The sequence below is a fragment of the Notolepis coatsorum genome (assembly GCF_963971535.1).
Source record: "Notolepis coatsorum genome assembly, chromosome: 15".
NCBI classification, from domain to species: Eukaryota; Metazoa; Chordata; class Actinopteri; order Aulopiformes; family Paralepididae; genus Notolepis; species Notolepis coatsorum.
In genome coordinates, this window is record NC_140179.1 from 78,082,785 (window position 1) to 78,097,784 (window position 15,000).

The 15,000-nt window shown below is 44.5% G+C and overlaps 1 protein-coding gene across 1 annotated transcript in view; it reads right to left on the bottom strand.

The window, feature by feature from the left end:
- The window catches only part of anks1b (ankyrin repeat and sterile alpha motif domain containing 1B), a 541,227-nt gene that overhangs the window by 208,162 nt on the left and 318,065 nt on the right, over positions 1 to 15,000 (bottom strand). Inside the window, 2 exon segments of the mRNA XM_084331050.1 lie at positions 4,596 to 4,697; positions 14,503 to 14,578. Of these exon segments, the coding sequence (XP_084187176.1) occupies positions 4,596 to 4,697; positions 14,503 to 14,578 (178 nt within the window).

Consider the following 15,000-nt stretch of genomic DNA (forward strand, 5'->3'; position numbering starts at 1 on the left):
TGTGTGTGGATGATGTGCTCTGAAGTGTGCAGTTGTTGTGTGTGGATGATGAATCCAGCGTTGGAGCTCGGCCAACTGTGTGACTGAGGGAAGCGATCGAGCAAATGCACACATACTGTACACACACACACACACAATCAACCTAACCAAAACCAACTAACAACCAAACAACTAACAAACCAACCAAAACCAACCAACAACCAAACAACTAACAAACTAACCAATCAACCAACCCAACCAGCCAACCAACCAACCCACCAACCAACCAACCAAACAACAAACCAATCAACCAAAACCAACTAACAACCAAAGAACTAACAAACCAACCAACCAACCAAAAACCAAACAAAAAAACCAACCAACAAACAAACAAACAACCAACAACCAACCCATCAACCCACCAACCAACCAACCCACCAACCAATCAACCAAACCTACAGAACGCAGTGAGGTGATCTCGATGGCCAGTCCGGGCCTGTACCCTACTTACTACATACTGCTACACTAGAGCAGGGGTTCCCAAACTTTTCAGGCCACGACCGAAAAATGACGGGGTCAGAGAGCCGCGACCCCACTATATATATATATATATTTTTTTAATAAATGGAAATGTATGGTTGAAACATGCACACGTTCAAACGCACACACACTAATAAGCTTTGGAGGCTTTTAACAGGGCCGGACTGGGGAAATCATTCAGGCCAGGAAATATAGTGCAAAATATAGTCCCAGTCTGGCCACTTTTTAAGCAGGGGGTCTGGGGTCCCCCACCAGGAAATTTTTTGTTACAAAGACTTAATTTCCTGTATTCTGGTGCAGGCATTTTTTTTATTTTTACCCTTTAAATGCCAGTGTTTGTGATGGCATCACAAAATATTGTTAAAAAACAGGCTAACATATGTATGATTAGCAACAACACTGATTTTGATGGATTTTCAGTTTTTTTGTAATGTCATATTGGAAATAATTCTAACCCTTTAAATGCCAGTTGTGTGATGGCATATATTTGCAATATATCAAATGCAAAGTAGATTTTTCTGGGGGGGATTATTACAGGCTAGCATGTGTCAATGATTAGCAACAACAGTTGTTTGTAAGGGTCCAGCCTCGACCAATCACATGCAGCTCCTTTTGTGTGTGTGTGAGAGAGCAAGAGAGGAGAGAGAGAGAGAGAGAGAGAGAGAGAGAGAGAGAGAGATAGTTCTCCAACTTGTGTGAGTTGCAGTGATCTCCTGGTTGTTCCCCACCTAGGTTATCTAACTATTGCGCTGCTCCAACTAGAAACACTGTCCTGGCCTGCTTCTAAGTTCAGTGGCCTGACTGCAAAAAAATAAAAATAAATTGAAATCATCTGGCGACCCCCCCCCCCCGCGCGCGGCGGCTCGCGACCCTCCTGTGGGTCGCGACCCCGACTTTGGGAACCCCTGATTAGCTGACGCTTTTATCCAAAGCGACTTACAAGTTCTGTACGACAAGTCATCGGGAAGGGTACAACTCTATCAGCTGAGTAACAATGTTCATCAAAGTGTTGAGTGCTACAGTGTAGGTTAGTTTATTAGGACAAGTGCATGACAGTAAGGTAAGATATTGAGGTGTGTAGTTAGAAGATGTAGAGCGGAGGGGTCTTGAGGGTGTGTAGTTAGAAGATGTAGAGCGGAGGGGTCTTGAGGGTGTGTAGTTAGAAGATGTAGAGTGTAGGGGTCTTGAAGGTGTGTAGTTAGAAGATGTAGATTGTAGGGGTCTTGAGGGTGTGTAGTTAGAAGATGTAGATTGTAGGGGTCTTGAAGGTGTGTAGTTAGAAGATGTAGATTGTAGGGGTCTTGAGGGTGTGTAGTTAGAAGATGTAGGGCGGAGGGGTCTTGAGGGTGTGTAGTTAGAAGATGCAGAGCATAGTGGTCTTGAGGGTGTGTAGTTAGAAGATGTAGGGCGGAGGGGTCTTGAGGGTGTGTAGTTAGAAGATGTAGGGCGGAGGGGTCTTGAGGGTGTGTAGTTAGAAGATGCAGAGCGTAGGGGTCTTGAGGGTGTGTAGTTAGAAGATGCAGAGCGTAGGGGTCTTGAGGTGTGTAGTTAGAAGATGTAGAGTGTAGGGGTCTTGAGGTGTGTAGTTAGAAGATGCAGAGCGTAGGGGTCTTGAGGGTGTGTAGTTAGAAGATGTAGAGTGTAGGGGTCTTGAAGGTGTGTAGTTAGAAGATGCAGAGCGTAGGGGTCTTGAGGTGTGTAGTTAGAAGATGTAGAGCGTAGGGGTCTTGAGGGTGTGTAGTTAGAAGATGCAGAGCGTAGGGGTCTTGAGGCTGTGTAGTTAGAAGATGCAGAGCGTAGTGGTCTTGAGGGTGTGTAGTTAGAAGATGCATAGCGTAGGGGTCTTGAGGCTGTGTAGTTAGAAGATGCAGAGCATAGTGGTCTTGAGGGTGTGTAGAAGATGCAGAGCGTAGGGGTCTTGAGGGTGTGTAGTTAGAAGATGCAGAGCGTAGTGGTCTTGAGGGTGTGTAGTTAGAAGATGCAGAGCGTAGGGGTCTTGAGAGTAAATAACTATGTACAGATACCGATTTTGATGTCACACCATGTTACCTGTTACCTGTTATTGCACAATTTTGTTTTGTATTGGATTCTATTATATGTTGTACCCACTGTATTGCACATCGTTGCGGGCAAGACCACCCGCATTTCATTGTATACTCGTATGCCGTGACAAATAAAACTCTTGACTTGACTTGACTTGGTGTGTAGTTAGAAGATACAGAGCGTAGGGGTCTTGAGGGTGTGTAGTTAGAAGATGCAGAGCGTAGGGGTCTTGAGGTTGTGTAGTTAGAAGATGTAGAGTGTAGGGGTCTTGAGGGTGTGTAGTTAGAAGATGCAGAGCGTAGGGGTCTTGAGGTTGTGTAGTTAGAAGATGCAGAGTGTAGGGGTCTTGAGGGTGTGTAGTTAGAAGATGCAGAGTGTAGGGGTCTTGAGGGTGTGTAGTTAGAAGATGCAGAGCGTAGGGGTCTTGAGGGTGTGTAGTTAGAAGATGCAGAGCGTAGGGGTCTTGAGGGTGTGTAGTTAGAAGATGTAGAGCGGAGGGGTCTTGAGGTGTGTAGTTAGAAGATGCAGAGCGTAGGGGTCTTGAGGCTGTGTAGTTAGAAGATGCAGAGCATAGGGGTCTTGAGGGTGTGTAGAAGATGCAGAGCGTAGGGGTCTTGAGGGTGTGTAGTTAGAAGATGCAGAGCGTAGGGGTCTTGAGGGTGTGTAGTTAGAAGATGCAGACTGTAGGGGTCTTGAGGCTGTGTAGTTAGAAGATGCAGAGCATAGGGGTCTTGAGGGTGTGTAGAAGATGCAGAGCGTAGGGGTCTTGATGGTGTGTAGTTAGAAGATGCAGAGCGTAGTGGTCTTGAGGGTGTGTAGTTAGAAGATGCAGAGCGTAGGGGTCTTGAGGCTGTGTAGTTAGAAGATGCAGAGCGTAGGGGTCTTGAGGGTGTGTAGTTAGAAGATGCAGAGCGTAGGGGTCTTGAGGGTGTGTAGTTAGAAGATGCAGAGCGTAGGGGTCTTGAGGCTGTGTAGTTAGAAGATGCAGAGCATAGGGGTCTTGAGGGTGTGTAGTTAGAAGATGCAGAGCGTAGTGGTCTTGAGAGTGTGTAGTTAGAAGATGCAGAGCGTAGGGGTCTTGAGGGTGTGTAGTTAGAAGATGCAGAGCGTAGTGGTCTTGAGGGTGTGTAGTTAGAAGATGCAGAGCGTAGGGGTCTTGAGAGTGTGTAGTTAGAAGATGCAGAGCGTAGTGGTCTTGAGGGTGTGTAGTTAGAAGATGCAGAGCGTAGGGGTCTTGAGGGTGTGTAGTTAGAAGATGTAGAGCGTAGGGGTCTTGAGGGTGTGTAGTTAGAAGATGTAGAGTGTAGAGGTCTTGAGGGTGTATAGTTAGAAGATGTAGAGCGTAGGGGTCTTGAGGGTGTGTAGTTAGAAGATGCAGAGCGTAGGGGGCTTAAGGGTGTGTAGTTAGAAGATGTAGAGTGTAGAGGTCTTGAGGGTGTGTAGTTAGAAGATGTAGAGCGTAGGGGTCTTGAGGGTGTGTAGTTAGAAGATGTAGAGTGTAGAGGTCTTGAGGGTGTGTAGTTAGAAGATGTAGAGTGTAGAGGTCTTGAGGGTGTATAGTTAGAAGATGTAGAGCGTAGGGGTCTTGAGGGTGTGTAGTTAGAAGATGCAGAGCGTAGGGGGCTTAAGGGTGTGTAGTTAGAAGATGTAGAGTGTAGAGGTCTTGAGGGTGTGTAGTTAAAGACCATTGACCGGAGGTAGGAGGGAGCCGTTCCCCTCGCTGCAGCTCAAAGACCTTGAAGCGGATGTGTGTGGCGATGGGAAGCCAGTGCAGCTCTCTGAGAAGTGGGGTAACTAACCGCACAGAAAGGCCCCCTGCTGGTCAAACCCCTGCTGTCTCCACTGTGAAGTATAGCCAGGCAGTGTAGTGGAGACAAGGTTTGCTGTACCCATAAAATGTCCTCAAAAGCTATCGACCATCTGTTCATATTTGATGCCTATGTGTGATATATGATGTGATCTGTCTGTGTGTGTGTGTGCGTGTGCGTGTGCGTGTGTGTGTGTGTGTGTGTGCGTGTGTGTGTGTGTGTTACCTTGTATCAGAGCAGTGATTTGCTGGGACTTCTGTGCTGGGTGTTCTCTCAGGATCTCCAGAGCTGTTCGGCCCTGACTGTCCTTCAGGTTGGCGTCAATCCCTGGGACATGCACGCACACACACACACACACACACACACGCGCGCGCGCACACGCGCACACACACACACACACACAAACACAGATCAGATGGGCAGACGCACTATATACAGTGTAAAGTTAACACGGCTAAGATGACTCACAGTCATCCCCTTTCACTGCCGCACTACCACAACGGTTAACCCTTTCACTGCGACAATACACAGACGGCGACCGTCGTTTGTGTGATAGTAAAGGGTTAACCTTCTGTCGTGTGGCAGTGAAAGGGTTAAGACTGGGTAAAATGGAGAGTATGGAACGCTCTTCAACAAACCCTAAAGTTAGAGGTCCTCCCATCTGCTTCTGCTTTTAAACATCTGGTGTTAAATCTCTGTTTGTCAAATTGCAATTGTTTTTAGTTTCTTCTATTCTTTTCATATTTTCATTGTGTTGCTCATGTGTGTGTTAACTCGTCGTCATTGTAAATGAGGAAAACCTCAATGTCCTTCGAGTTAAAATAAAGGTTACAAACAAGGTGCGGTGTGCAAACAGACAGACAGACAGACAGACAGACAGACAGACAGACAGACAGACAGACAGACAGACAGACAGACAGACAGACAGACAGACAGACAGACAGACAGACGCATTTATTATTTATTATTTATTTAGCTTATGTCTCATGTGTCTTTTTTTGTTGCTTTGTAAAGTGTCCTTGGGTTTCTTGAAAGGCGCTATGCAAATTCAAGCTATTATTATTATTATTATTATTATTATTATTACGGATTGTACATACAACAACAGACTGACGTTAACGTTTTGAAATGCAAGTATTAACTTTATGTAATGTTAGTTTATCACTTTAGTTTCAGCCCAGATGTAAGGTAGGAACTATATAATATATTATATAGATAAGAGGCAAAGCACTTTATTTATTTATAGAGTTTGCGTAATAATTTTTGTTTCTTTATGTTATGTACACATTGCAACTATATAAGCCCACTATTGTATGCCCATGCAAGGATATTCTTTATTTGTAGAATGGATGTTGACAGTTCCACGTTATAAACCATCTTCCTGAATAGACCATGATGGACAATAGGAAGCTAGCACATACACGCACACGCACACGCACACACACACACACACAGTTTGGGACATGACGGGTTAAGTGAGTTGGCCAGTGTTGGTCTGGGGTGTAAACAAACTCCAGGCCAAAACAACATGGCCACCCACAGGAAGTCCTCCGGGACAGAGGAGGAAACAGGAAGTGCTAGAGGAAAGTGAAGGGTCAAGGGAGGGAGGGGCAGTATCAAAGGACAATAGCTCCATACTTCTAACGCTGGCCTCTTCAAGATAAATGTACTGTAGTTGTTAGAGCACAGAGACTTTTAATCCAGAGAACATTCTCTCTCTCTCTCTCTCCTACCTCCCCCTCTATCTCTGTCTGTCTGTCTCTCCCTCTATCTCCCTCCCCATGTCCCCGTCTCTCCGTCTCTCTCCCTCTATCTCCGTCTCTCCGTCTCTCTCCCTCTCCCTCTCTCCCTCTCTCCCTCTCTCCTCTCTCTCCCTCCTCTCTCTCCCCATATCTCTCTCTCCCCATATCTCTCTCTCTCTCTCTCTCTCTCTCTCTCTCTCTCTCTCTCTCTGTCTCTCTCCACACACAGTGATTCATTATGACAGGAGTCGTAGCTCCTCTGGGAGCCCATTTCGGTTCCTGGTTATCACCGTGACCTCCGACCTCGCTGTCAGTCCTGATGAGATCCTCAGTACGAGACAGGCCACGAGTTATCACCTTCCCACTGTCTCCTAGTCTACATCCCACCCCACCCTCCACCCCCTCCGTGTGACAGCCAGGGTCGGTACAGACGGACTGGGCAGTGGATGTTAGGAGGACTGAGCTTCAATAGGGAGGTGTAGTGGTTACGTCATTTTCATTTTTTCCTGTTCCACCCTCTGTTCCACTTAATGTATTTCCCCATTGACCATTTCTAAATTGGCTCGTTTTAGATAAATAAAGCATGAACATTGGCATGGTGTACCTTTCTGTGCGTATTTATCCACAATCTATAGCTCAACATGAAAATATTCGCAATTAATCGTAAAGGCAGCAAAATAACAACGTTTATGTTTTCGTTCGCTGGGAAACTACACTGCTATTTGGCGCTGCTGACTGACGTCACCACAGCGTAGCCTGCCTCCTGCCTGTAGTCAGTCACAGACCTAGGATCAGATTTCCCTTACATTCCATAAGCTTAACAATTCGTACAATGGGGAAATAACTGACCCTGAATCTGTGGCTAGTATCTGTTTCACCAAACACTACATGCCCCGATTTAAAATGGTTCACGACAGTAGACATAATGCTAACATCTAGTACGTTTAGCGGGTAACGTTAACGTTAGCTAGCTAGCTATGTATCAGCTTGCTGTGACGTGAGGTAGGCAACAGCTGCCTACTTAACAACAGGCTGCCTACTGGTAAATGTAGTTCTTTTTTTACGACAAATTAAAAACCTTATAACTACCTTTATTTCAACCAAAAATGCTTAAACAATAATGTTAGTGATAGAAAGAAACTCATTTTGTGCAAAAATGGAAAGCTTGCCAATGTTCATGCGGCAGAATTGTTACAATAGCCGATAATCCATTTTCCCAACGATAAATGGTGTAGTGGTTACTTCCTGGTCTATAGGGAGGTGTAGTGGTTACTTCCTGGTCTATAGGGAGGTGTGCGTGCTTACGAAACCAAGCCGCATTTCTCTGAGACGCTCTCTGATTGGCACTGACTGACGCTCTCTGATAGGCCACTGACACGTTTGCCCAATCCGTGACGAGCTGTGTCTTTGCCCATTTCCACGTCAAACAGCCTGCAAACTACCTGGCGTTCTATCGCCATGCTCTAAGACAAACTCTAACCTTAACCAACTTCGAAAGAGTGCCTAAGCTTAACCGTTGAAAGAACTTGCCGTCACGCTCTAAGACAAACTCTAACCTTAACCAACGTCGAAGAGTGCCTAAGCTTAACCAGTGTAGAAACAGGCGTCGGCCAATCAGAGAGCGTCTCCGAGAAATACGGCTTGGTTTCGTAATCACGCGGGAGGTGTAGTGGTTACTTCCTGGTCTATAGGGAGGTGTAGTGGTTACTTCCTGGTCTATAGGGAGGTGTAGTGGTTACTTCCTGGTCTATAGGGAGGTGTGCGTTATTTTTTTTTCGTAGCCGCATTTTGCGGAGACGCTCTCTGATTGTCCACTTCATGTGACATGTGCACCTAATCGTGTGACGCCTGTTTCTACACCGGTTAAGCTTAGGCACTCTTTCGAAGTTGGTTAAGGTTAGAGTTTGTCTTAGAGCAGGGCGATAGAACACCAGCCCTGATTCCAAATTCTAACCTTAACCAACTTCGAAAGAGTCGCCTAAGCTTAACCAGTGATAAACTAGGCGTTAGGTAGTTTGCAGGCTGTTAGACCCGGAAATGGGCAAAGACACAGCTCGTCACGCGATTGGGCACACATGTCAGTGGCCAATCAGAGAGCGTCAGTCAGTGGCCAATCAGAGAGCGTCTCCGCAAAATGCGGCTATGAAAAAAAACTATGCGGGAGGTGTAGTAGTGGTTACTTCCTGGTCTATAGGGAGGTGTAGTGGTTACTTCCTGGTCTATAGGGAGGTGTAGTGGTTACTTCCTGGTCTATAGGGAGGTGTAGTGGTTACATCCTGGTCTATAGGGAGGTGTAGTGGTTACTTCCTGGTCTATAGGGAGGTGTAGTGGTTACTTCCTGGTCTATAGGGAGGTGTAGTGGTTATGTCCTGGTCTATAGGGAGGTGTAGTGGTTACTTCCTGGTCTATAGGGAGGTGTAGTGGTTACGTAGTGGTCTATAGGGAGGTGTAGTGGTTATGTCCTGGTCTATAGGGAGGTGTAGTGGTTACTTCCTGGTCTATAGGGAGGTGTAGTGGTTACGTAGTGGTCTATAGGGAGGTGTAGTGGTTACTTCCTGGTCTATAGGAAGGTGTAGTGGTTACTTCCTGGTCTATAGGGAGGTGTAGTGGTTACTTCCTGGTCTATAGGGAGGTGTAGTGGTTACTTCCTGGTCGATAGGGAGGTGTAGTGGTTACTTCCTGGTCTATAGGGAGGTGTAGTGGTTACATCCTGGTCTATAGGGAGGTGTAGTAGTTACTTCCTGGTCTATAGGGAGGTGTAGTGGTTACTTCCTGATCTATAGGGAGGTGTAGTAGTTATGTAGTGGTCTATAGGGAGGTGTAGTGGTTATGTCCTGGTCTATAGGGAGGTGTAGTGGTTACTTCCTGGTCTATAGGGAGGTGTAGTGGTTACGTAGTGGTCTATAGGGAGGTGTAGTGGTTACTTCCTGGTCTATAGGGAGGTGTAGTGGTTACTTCCTGGTCTATAGGGAAGTGTAGTGGTTACTTCCTGGTCTATAGGGAGGTGTAGTGGTTACTTCCTGGTATATAGGGAGGTGTAGTGGTTACTTCCTGGTCTATAGGGAAATGTAGTGGTTACTTCCTTGTCTATAGGGAGGTGTAGTGGTTACTTCCTGGTCTATAGGGAGGTGTAGTGGTTACTTCCTGGTCTATAGGGAGGTGTAGTAGTTATTTCCTGGTCTATAGGGAGGTGTAGTGGTTACTTCCTGATCTATAGGGAGGTGTAGTGGTTACTTCCTGGTCTATAGGGAGGTGTAGTGGTTATTTCCTGGTCTATAGGGAGGTGTAGTGGTTACTTCCTGGTCTATAGGGAGGTGTAGTGGTTACTTCCTGGTCTATAGGGAGGTGTAGTGGTTACATCCTGGTCTATAGGGAGGTGTAGTGGTTACTTCCTGGTCTATAGGGAGGTGTAATGGTTACTTCCTGGTCTATAGGGAGGTGTAGTGGTTACTTCCTGGTCTATAGGGAGCTGTAGTGGTTACGTCCTGATCTATAGGGAGGTGTAGTGGTTATTTCCTGGTCTATAGGGAGGTGTAGTGGTTACTTCCTGGTCTATAGGGAGGTGTAGTGGTTACTTCCTGGTCTATAGGGAGGTGTAGTGGTTACTTCCTGGTCTATAGGGAGGTGTAGTGGTTACTTCCTGGTCTATAGGGAGGTGTAGTGGTTACTTCCTGGTCTATAGGGAGGTTTAGTGGTTACTTCCTGGTCTATAGGGAGGTGTAGTGGTTACTTCCTGGTCTATAGGGAGCTGTAGTGGTTACTTCCTGGTCTATAGGGAGGTGTAGTGGTTACGTCCTGGTCTATAGGGAGGTGTAGTGGTTACTTCCTGGTCTATAGGGAGGTGTAGTGGTTACGTCCTGGTCTATAGGGAGGTGTAGTGGTTACTTCCTGGTCTATAGGGAGGTGTAGTGGTTACATCCTGGTCTATAGGGAGGTGTAGTGGTTACTTCCTGGTCTATAGGGAAGTGTAGTGGTTACTTCCTGGTCTATAGGGAGCTGTAGTGGTTACGTAGTAGTCTATAGGGAGGTGTAGTGGTTACTTCCTGGTCTATAGGGAGGTGTAGTGGTTACTTCCTGGTCTATAGGGAGGTGTAGTGGTTACTTCCTGGTCTATAGGGAGGTGTAGTGGTTACTTCCTGGTCTATAGGGGTGTGTAGTGGTTACTTATGCCACGTTCACGTTACGTGGGAAGAAGCGGAAGAACCAGAGGACATCTCGTTGCTACAACTAGGAAGCCTTCACGCATTGACTCGATGAAACGCCCACATCCATACTTCCGCAATTCGTGACGCGAAGTGGGAGATATCGGGGTCTATAAAAAATCCCATATGTCCTAGTAGGAATTACCACTAGGAGGCTGTCGTGAATGGTTTTACCCAGTCGGAAGCTGGGAAACGTGAACACGGCAGTAGTGATCTATAGGGAGGTGTGCGTCTATACTTTCCGTAGCCGCATTTCTGCAGGACGCTCTCTGATTGGCCACTGACTGACGCTCTCTGATTGGCCACTGACATGTTTGCCCAATGGCGTGACGAGCTATGTCTTTGCCCATTTCCGCGTCAAACAGCCTGCAAACTACCTGGCGTTCTATCGCCATGCTCTAAGACAAACTCTAACCTTAACCAACTTCGAAAGAGTGCCTAAGCTTAACCGTCGAAAGAACTTGCCGTCACGCTCTAAGACAAACTCTAACCTTAACCTACTTCGAAAGAGTGCCTAAGCCTAACCAGTGTAGAAACTGACGTCGGCCAATCAGAGAGCGTCCTGCGAATTGCGGCTACGGAAAGTATAGACGGGGAGGTGTAGTGGTTACTTCCTGGTCTATAGGGAGGTGTAGTGGTTACGTAGTGGTCCACCTCGCTTGAAATAGTAATGTATTTCCAATGGACACATTTCTAAATCGTCTCGTTTAAAACAAATAAAGCATGAACATTGGCATGGTGTACCTTTCTGTCTTCTGTGTGTATGCTCAACGAACAATAAACACTATGCAACAACCATCAAATGCACACAGCACACACATCCACACGCACACACTCACTTTAAACAAACAACACACTGCAGCACCCACTCTCCACACTTTAGAACACCTAAACACACTTTATATTTATTGGTAAAGGATTTGCACTACAACTCGTACACCTTACTGTAAATTGTACCTAAATTGTACCTCATCCCATTTCTGCTTTGCACTATATAGTATTGTATATTAGTATATTGCATAGTATATTGTATATTGTATGGTAACTCAGTTACTTCTAGTCTGCATCGAACATTGTACATATGTCTATACTGAGCACTGTGACCTCTATTTTTACTTCTTTTTACATGCTACTTTATTTTATTTCATACTTATCTTGTCTAACACAGTCTCTGGAGCGTAACAGTAAGAAGCATTTTGTATAAAAGTATTCTGTACTTCTGTATGACAACTATTAAAGAAACTTGAAACTTGATCTATAGCTCAACTCAACATGAAACAATTCGCAATTAATCGTAAAATAATTACGTATAATTTTATTTCAACCAAAAATGCTTAAACAATAATGTTAGTGAAGGGAACTCATTTTGTGCAAAAATGGAAAGCTTGCCAATGTTCATGAGGCAGAATTATTACAATAGCCGATAATACATTTTCCCAATGATAAATCCCTATACGGGTGGACCGCGCGGGGAACTAAAGTGACGTCAGACTACACCTCCCTATAGGAAACTAAAGTGACGTCAGACTCCACCTCCCTATAAATGGAAGAGACAAGAACACCTTTGGGCTGAAGTTAGAAAAGAAAAGAAGAATGTGTCTAGTACAGCTTAAAAAGAGGTAGAACACAGGGAACACAAACACCTGTGGGGACATCCCCTTGACTTACAATCATTCCCTAAGCCCTCACCCAAACCTCATCACCCTAACTCTGACACGTGTTTCATACAGTATGGTCTACACGGGATGACTGGCGTCGCTATGGTGACAGAGTGTGCACTCCATTCTTTGAGATGATCTCACTGCATGAAAGGACCCTCATTTATCAACAATTCTTAGAAAGTGTTCTATTTTCGTTCATAAGCACAGAATTTATAATGTGTGTACGTACAGAAAAATCGGGATTTATCACACGTGCGTACACGGGTCGTACGCACACTCTGTGTTGATAAATACCATTTGTTCTTACCGTCAATGCTCGTGCATGATTATCCATATATGGTAATGTAACACCCCCATGGGATGTGAAATAATGGACTAACCCGAGCGAACTCTGAGAAACTTCACGAGCGAGATTGTTCACGGAGGTCTAAGCAAATAATTGAACGCGCTGTCGAACCAAGAAGACAATGCGTGTTATTATGGGATAAATACACGACAGGCTGGCGGACTTGTACACGGTGATGTCAGATATCAACGACTCCCTAAGACCATTGCTGCAATTCTGCCTGGACAGCTCAAACTACTAATAAAGACCGTTAACCACTGTTTGGCGTTGGTGTGTCATTATAACCATGCTGGAATATTGATGCCTTTATTCGTTTCGTTCGATTGGCTACCGGGTATAATATGATTTGTAGAGGCATACAATCTATTTTGTTGTCGGTATTAGGTAGCCTATATAAATTAGATATAATAGCAGCCATAGCCTACATTATGCAACAGTAACTTGCGCATATATAATAACACATGGCACAGCCCCGCGAAGCCTGCATACAGTAAACTAACTTGATCGTTAATCTAGCTGTTGTATCTTTACGCTAATGAAAACATTAAATAATATGTATAGGCTATAGGCCGTCGTTTTGCATTAATAGCCTATATTCTCAAATGGCATTTAATGGCTATCCGCTGTGGGCTATCTCCTCGCTGACGGACCAGTATGAATGAATGAATGAATGAATTAACAGATTGCAGAATGGGTACAGTACAGTACAGCTCAATACATACAATTGTTAAGGGGATGCAGACCAGAGAAAGACTTTCGTCTTGTTTACATCAGGGTCCCCCATTTTCAATTCATCGTAACATATATGACATACATGACATACAGATAGACAGTACTGCTACATCTATACATTTATGACATACCAGATTTGCAATTACAGTACTGTTTGTGATACAAAAAGAGTCCAGAAAGAAAAGAGTATATACATTAGGTGTAGAAACTGTACATTGTAGGCGTAGAAACTGTACATTGCCATGTATACCTTTATATCATATCATATTCCTATATGTCTCCAAGGAATCATGGGGCTCTGGGGAATAAAGGTTGGGAACCCCTGCTATAGCCCATATCCTTTATAATGTTATAGGCTATTTTATTTACAGTTTACTCTATCAGCCTACCCAGCATGTAATACGTTCTTTGTTAGAACTCAACTCGTTATTATTTTGCGCATAGATTGCAGAAATACGGGAAAGTTTTGATTATATTTAAAGGGCTTTTACATTGTAAAACGAAATAAGTGGAATTCTGTAAGCAGAATACAAGTCATATCACCCACACGATATATGCTACCAGAGCATGTATGCTTTTCATTCATTTAAGACACATTTATTGCAAGGGTTTTGTAATACACATAAACTCAACAAATAACCTCTGTTCTCGTTGCAATGCGTTTTTAATTATTTCTTATACAGTAGGAAGGGGGAAGAACACTATATCGTGGGTGTTCATATGACTTGTATTCTGCTTACAGCTTCGAAATTCCACTTATTTCGTTTAACAATGGCAAAGCCTTTTAAATATAATCAAAACGTTCCCGTATTTCTGCAATCTATGCGCAAAATAATAACGAGTTGAGTTATGTGGAGCGCAGTCAGTACACGGTACACCCCGTAGTATTCCGATAACGCTATATATAAACCATGCTGCATTCATTCGGAAAGAAAGACCTATTCCAAATGCTATTTATAGGGTTTTGACAATAATTACACTACTGTCGCTATTTTACAATTAACTATGATGAATTACGGGGGGTCATACCGAACACGTCAGTCAAACTAATGCACAAAAGCTTATTTCCGCGTCTGCAGTCTCCATATTCTACCGCTGGGCGGCAGGTAAGCATGGTCCGAGCTGTGCGTAAATATACGCACAAAGTCATGCACACGTTCAAATTGATAAGTCCCACACTTTGCTTAGAAATGATCGTACGCACGGGTTACGCACATATCTGTGCGTACGCACCATTGATAAATGAGGGCCCTGGTGTTTGTAGAGACAAGAGTCATTCTACTGACCTAACTTTAACTTACTCTACTCATCACTACACTAAATTGTCCCCACAAGGACAGAACAAAGAAATTGTTTTTCCCCACAAGGATAGGAAAACAAGTATACACACACACACACACTTTTTATTTGTATTTATAATTAATTATATTTCCCCCTGGAAAAGCCCACCTGAGTCAAGCAGAAGACGAACTACATCCATCTTCCCAAAGAGAGCTGCTTCGTGGAGAGCACTGCCATTTTCTGTCTGTGTGAGAGAGAGAGAGAGAGAGAGAGAGAGAGAGAGAGAGAGAGAGAGAGAGAGAGAGAGAGAGAGAGAGAGAGAGAGAGAGAGAGAGAGAGAGAGAGAGAGGGGAAGAGAGAGAGAGAGAGAGAGAGAGAGAGAGAGAGAGAGAGAGAGAGAGAGAGAGAAAGAGAGAGAGAGAGAGAGAGAGAGAGAGTGTAGAGAGATAAGAGATAGAAAAAAGGGAGATTAATATTCCATTACTTTAACAATTGAAAAAGCCAGAAATAGACATCAAACGAGTGGCTTGGGAGCAAGCATGGAAGAAGGAGAGGGATTAAAGTTGGAGCAGCCACTCTATAATATTATGGTATGGCTGCAGCCTTGGAGCAAGGCACTCTATAATATTATGGTATGGCTGCAGCCTTGGAGCAAGGCACTCTATA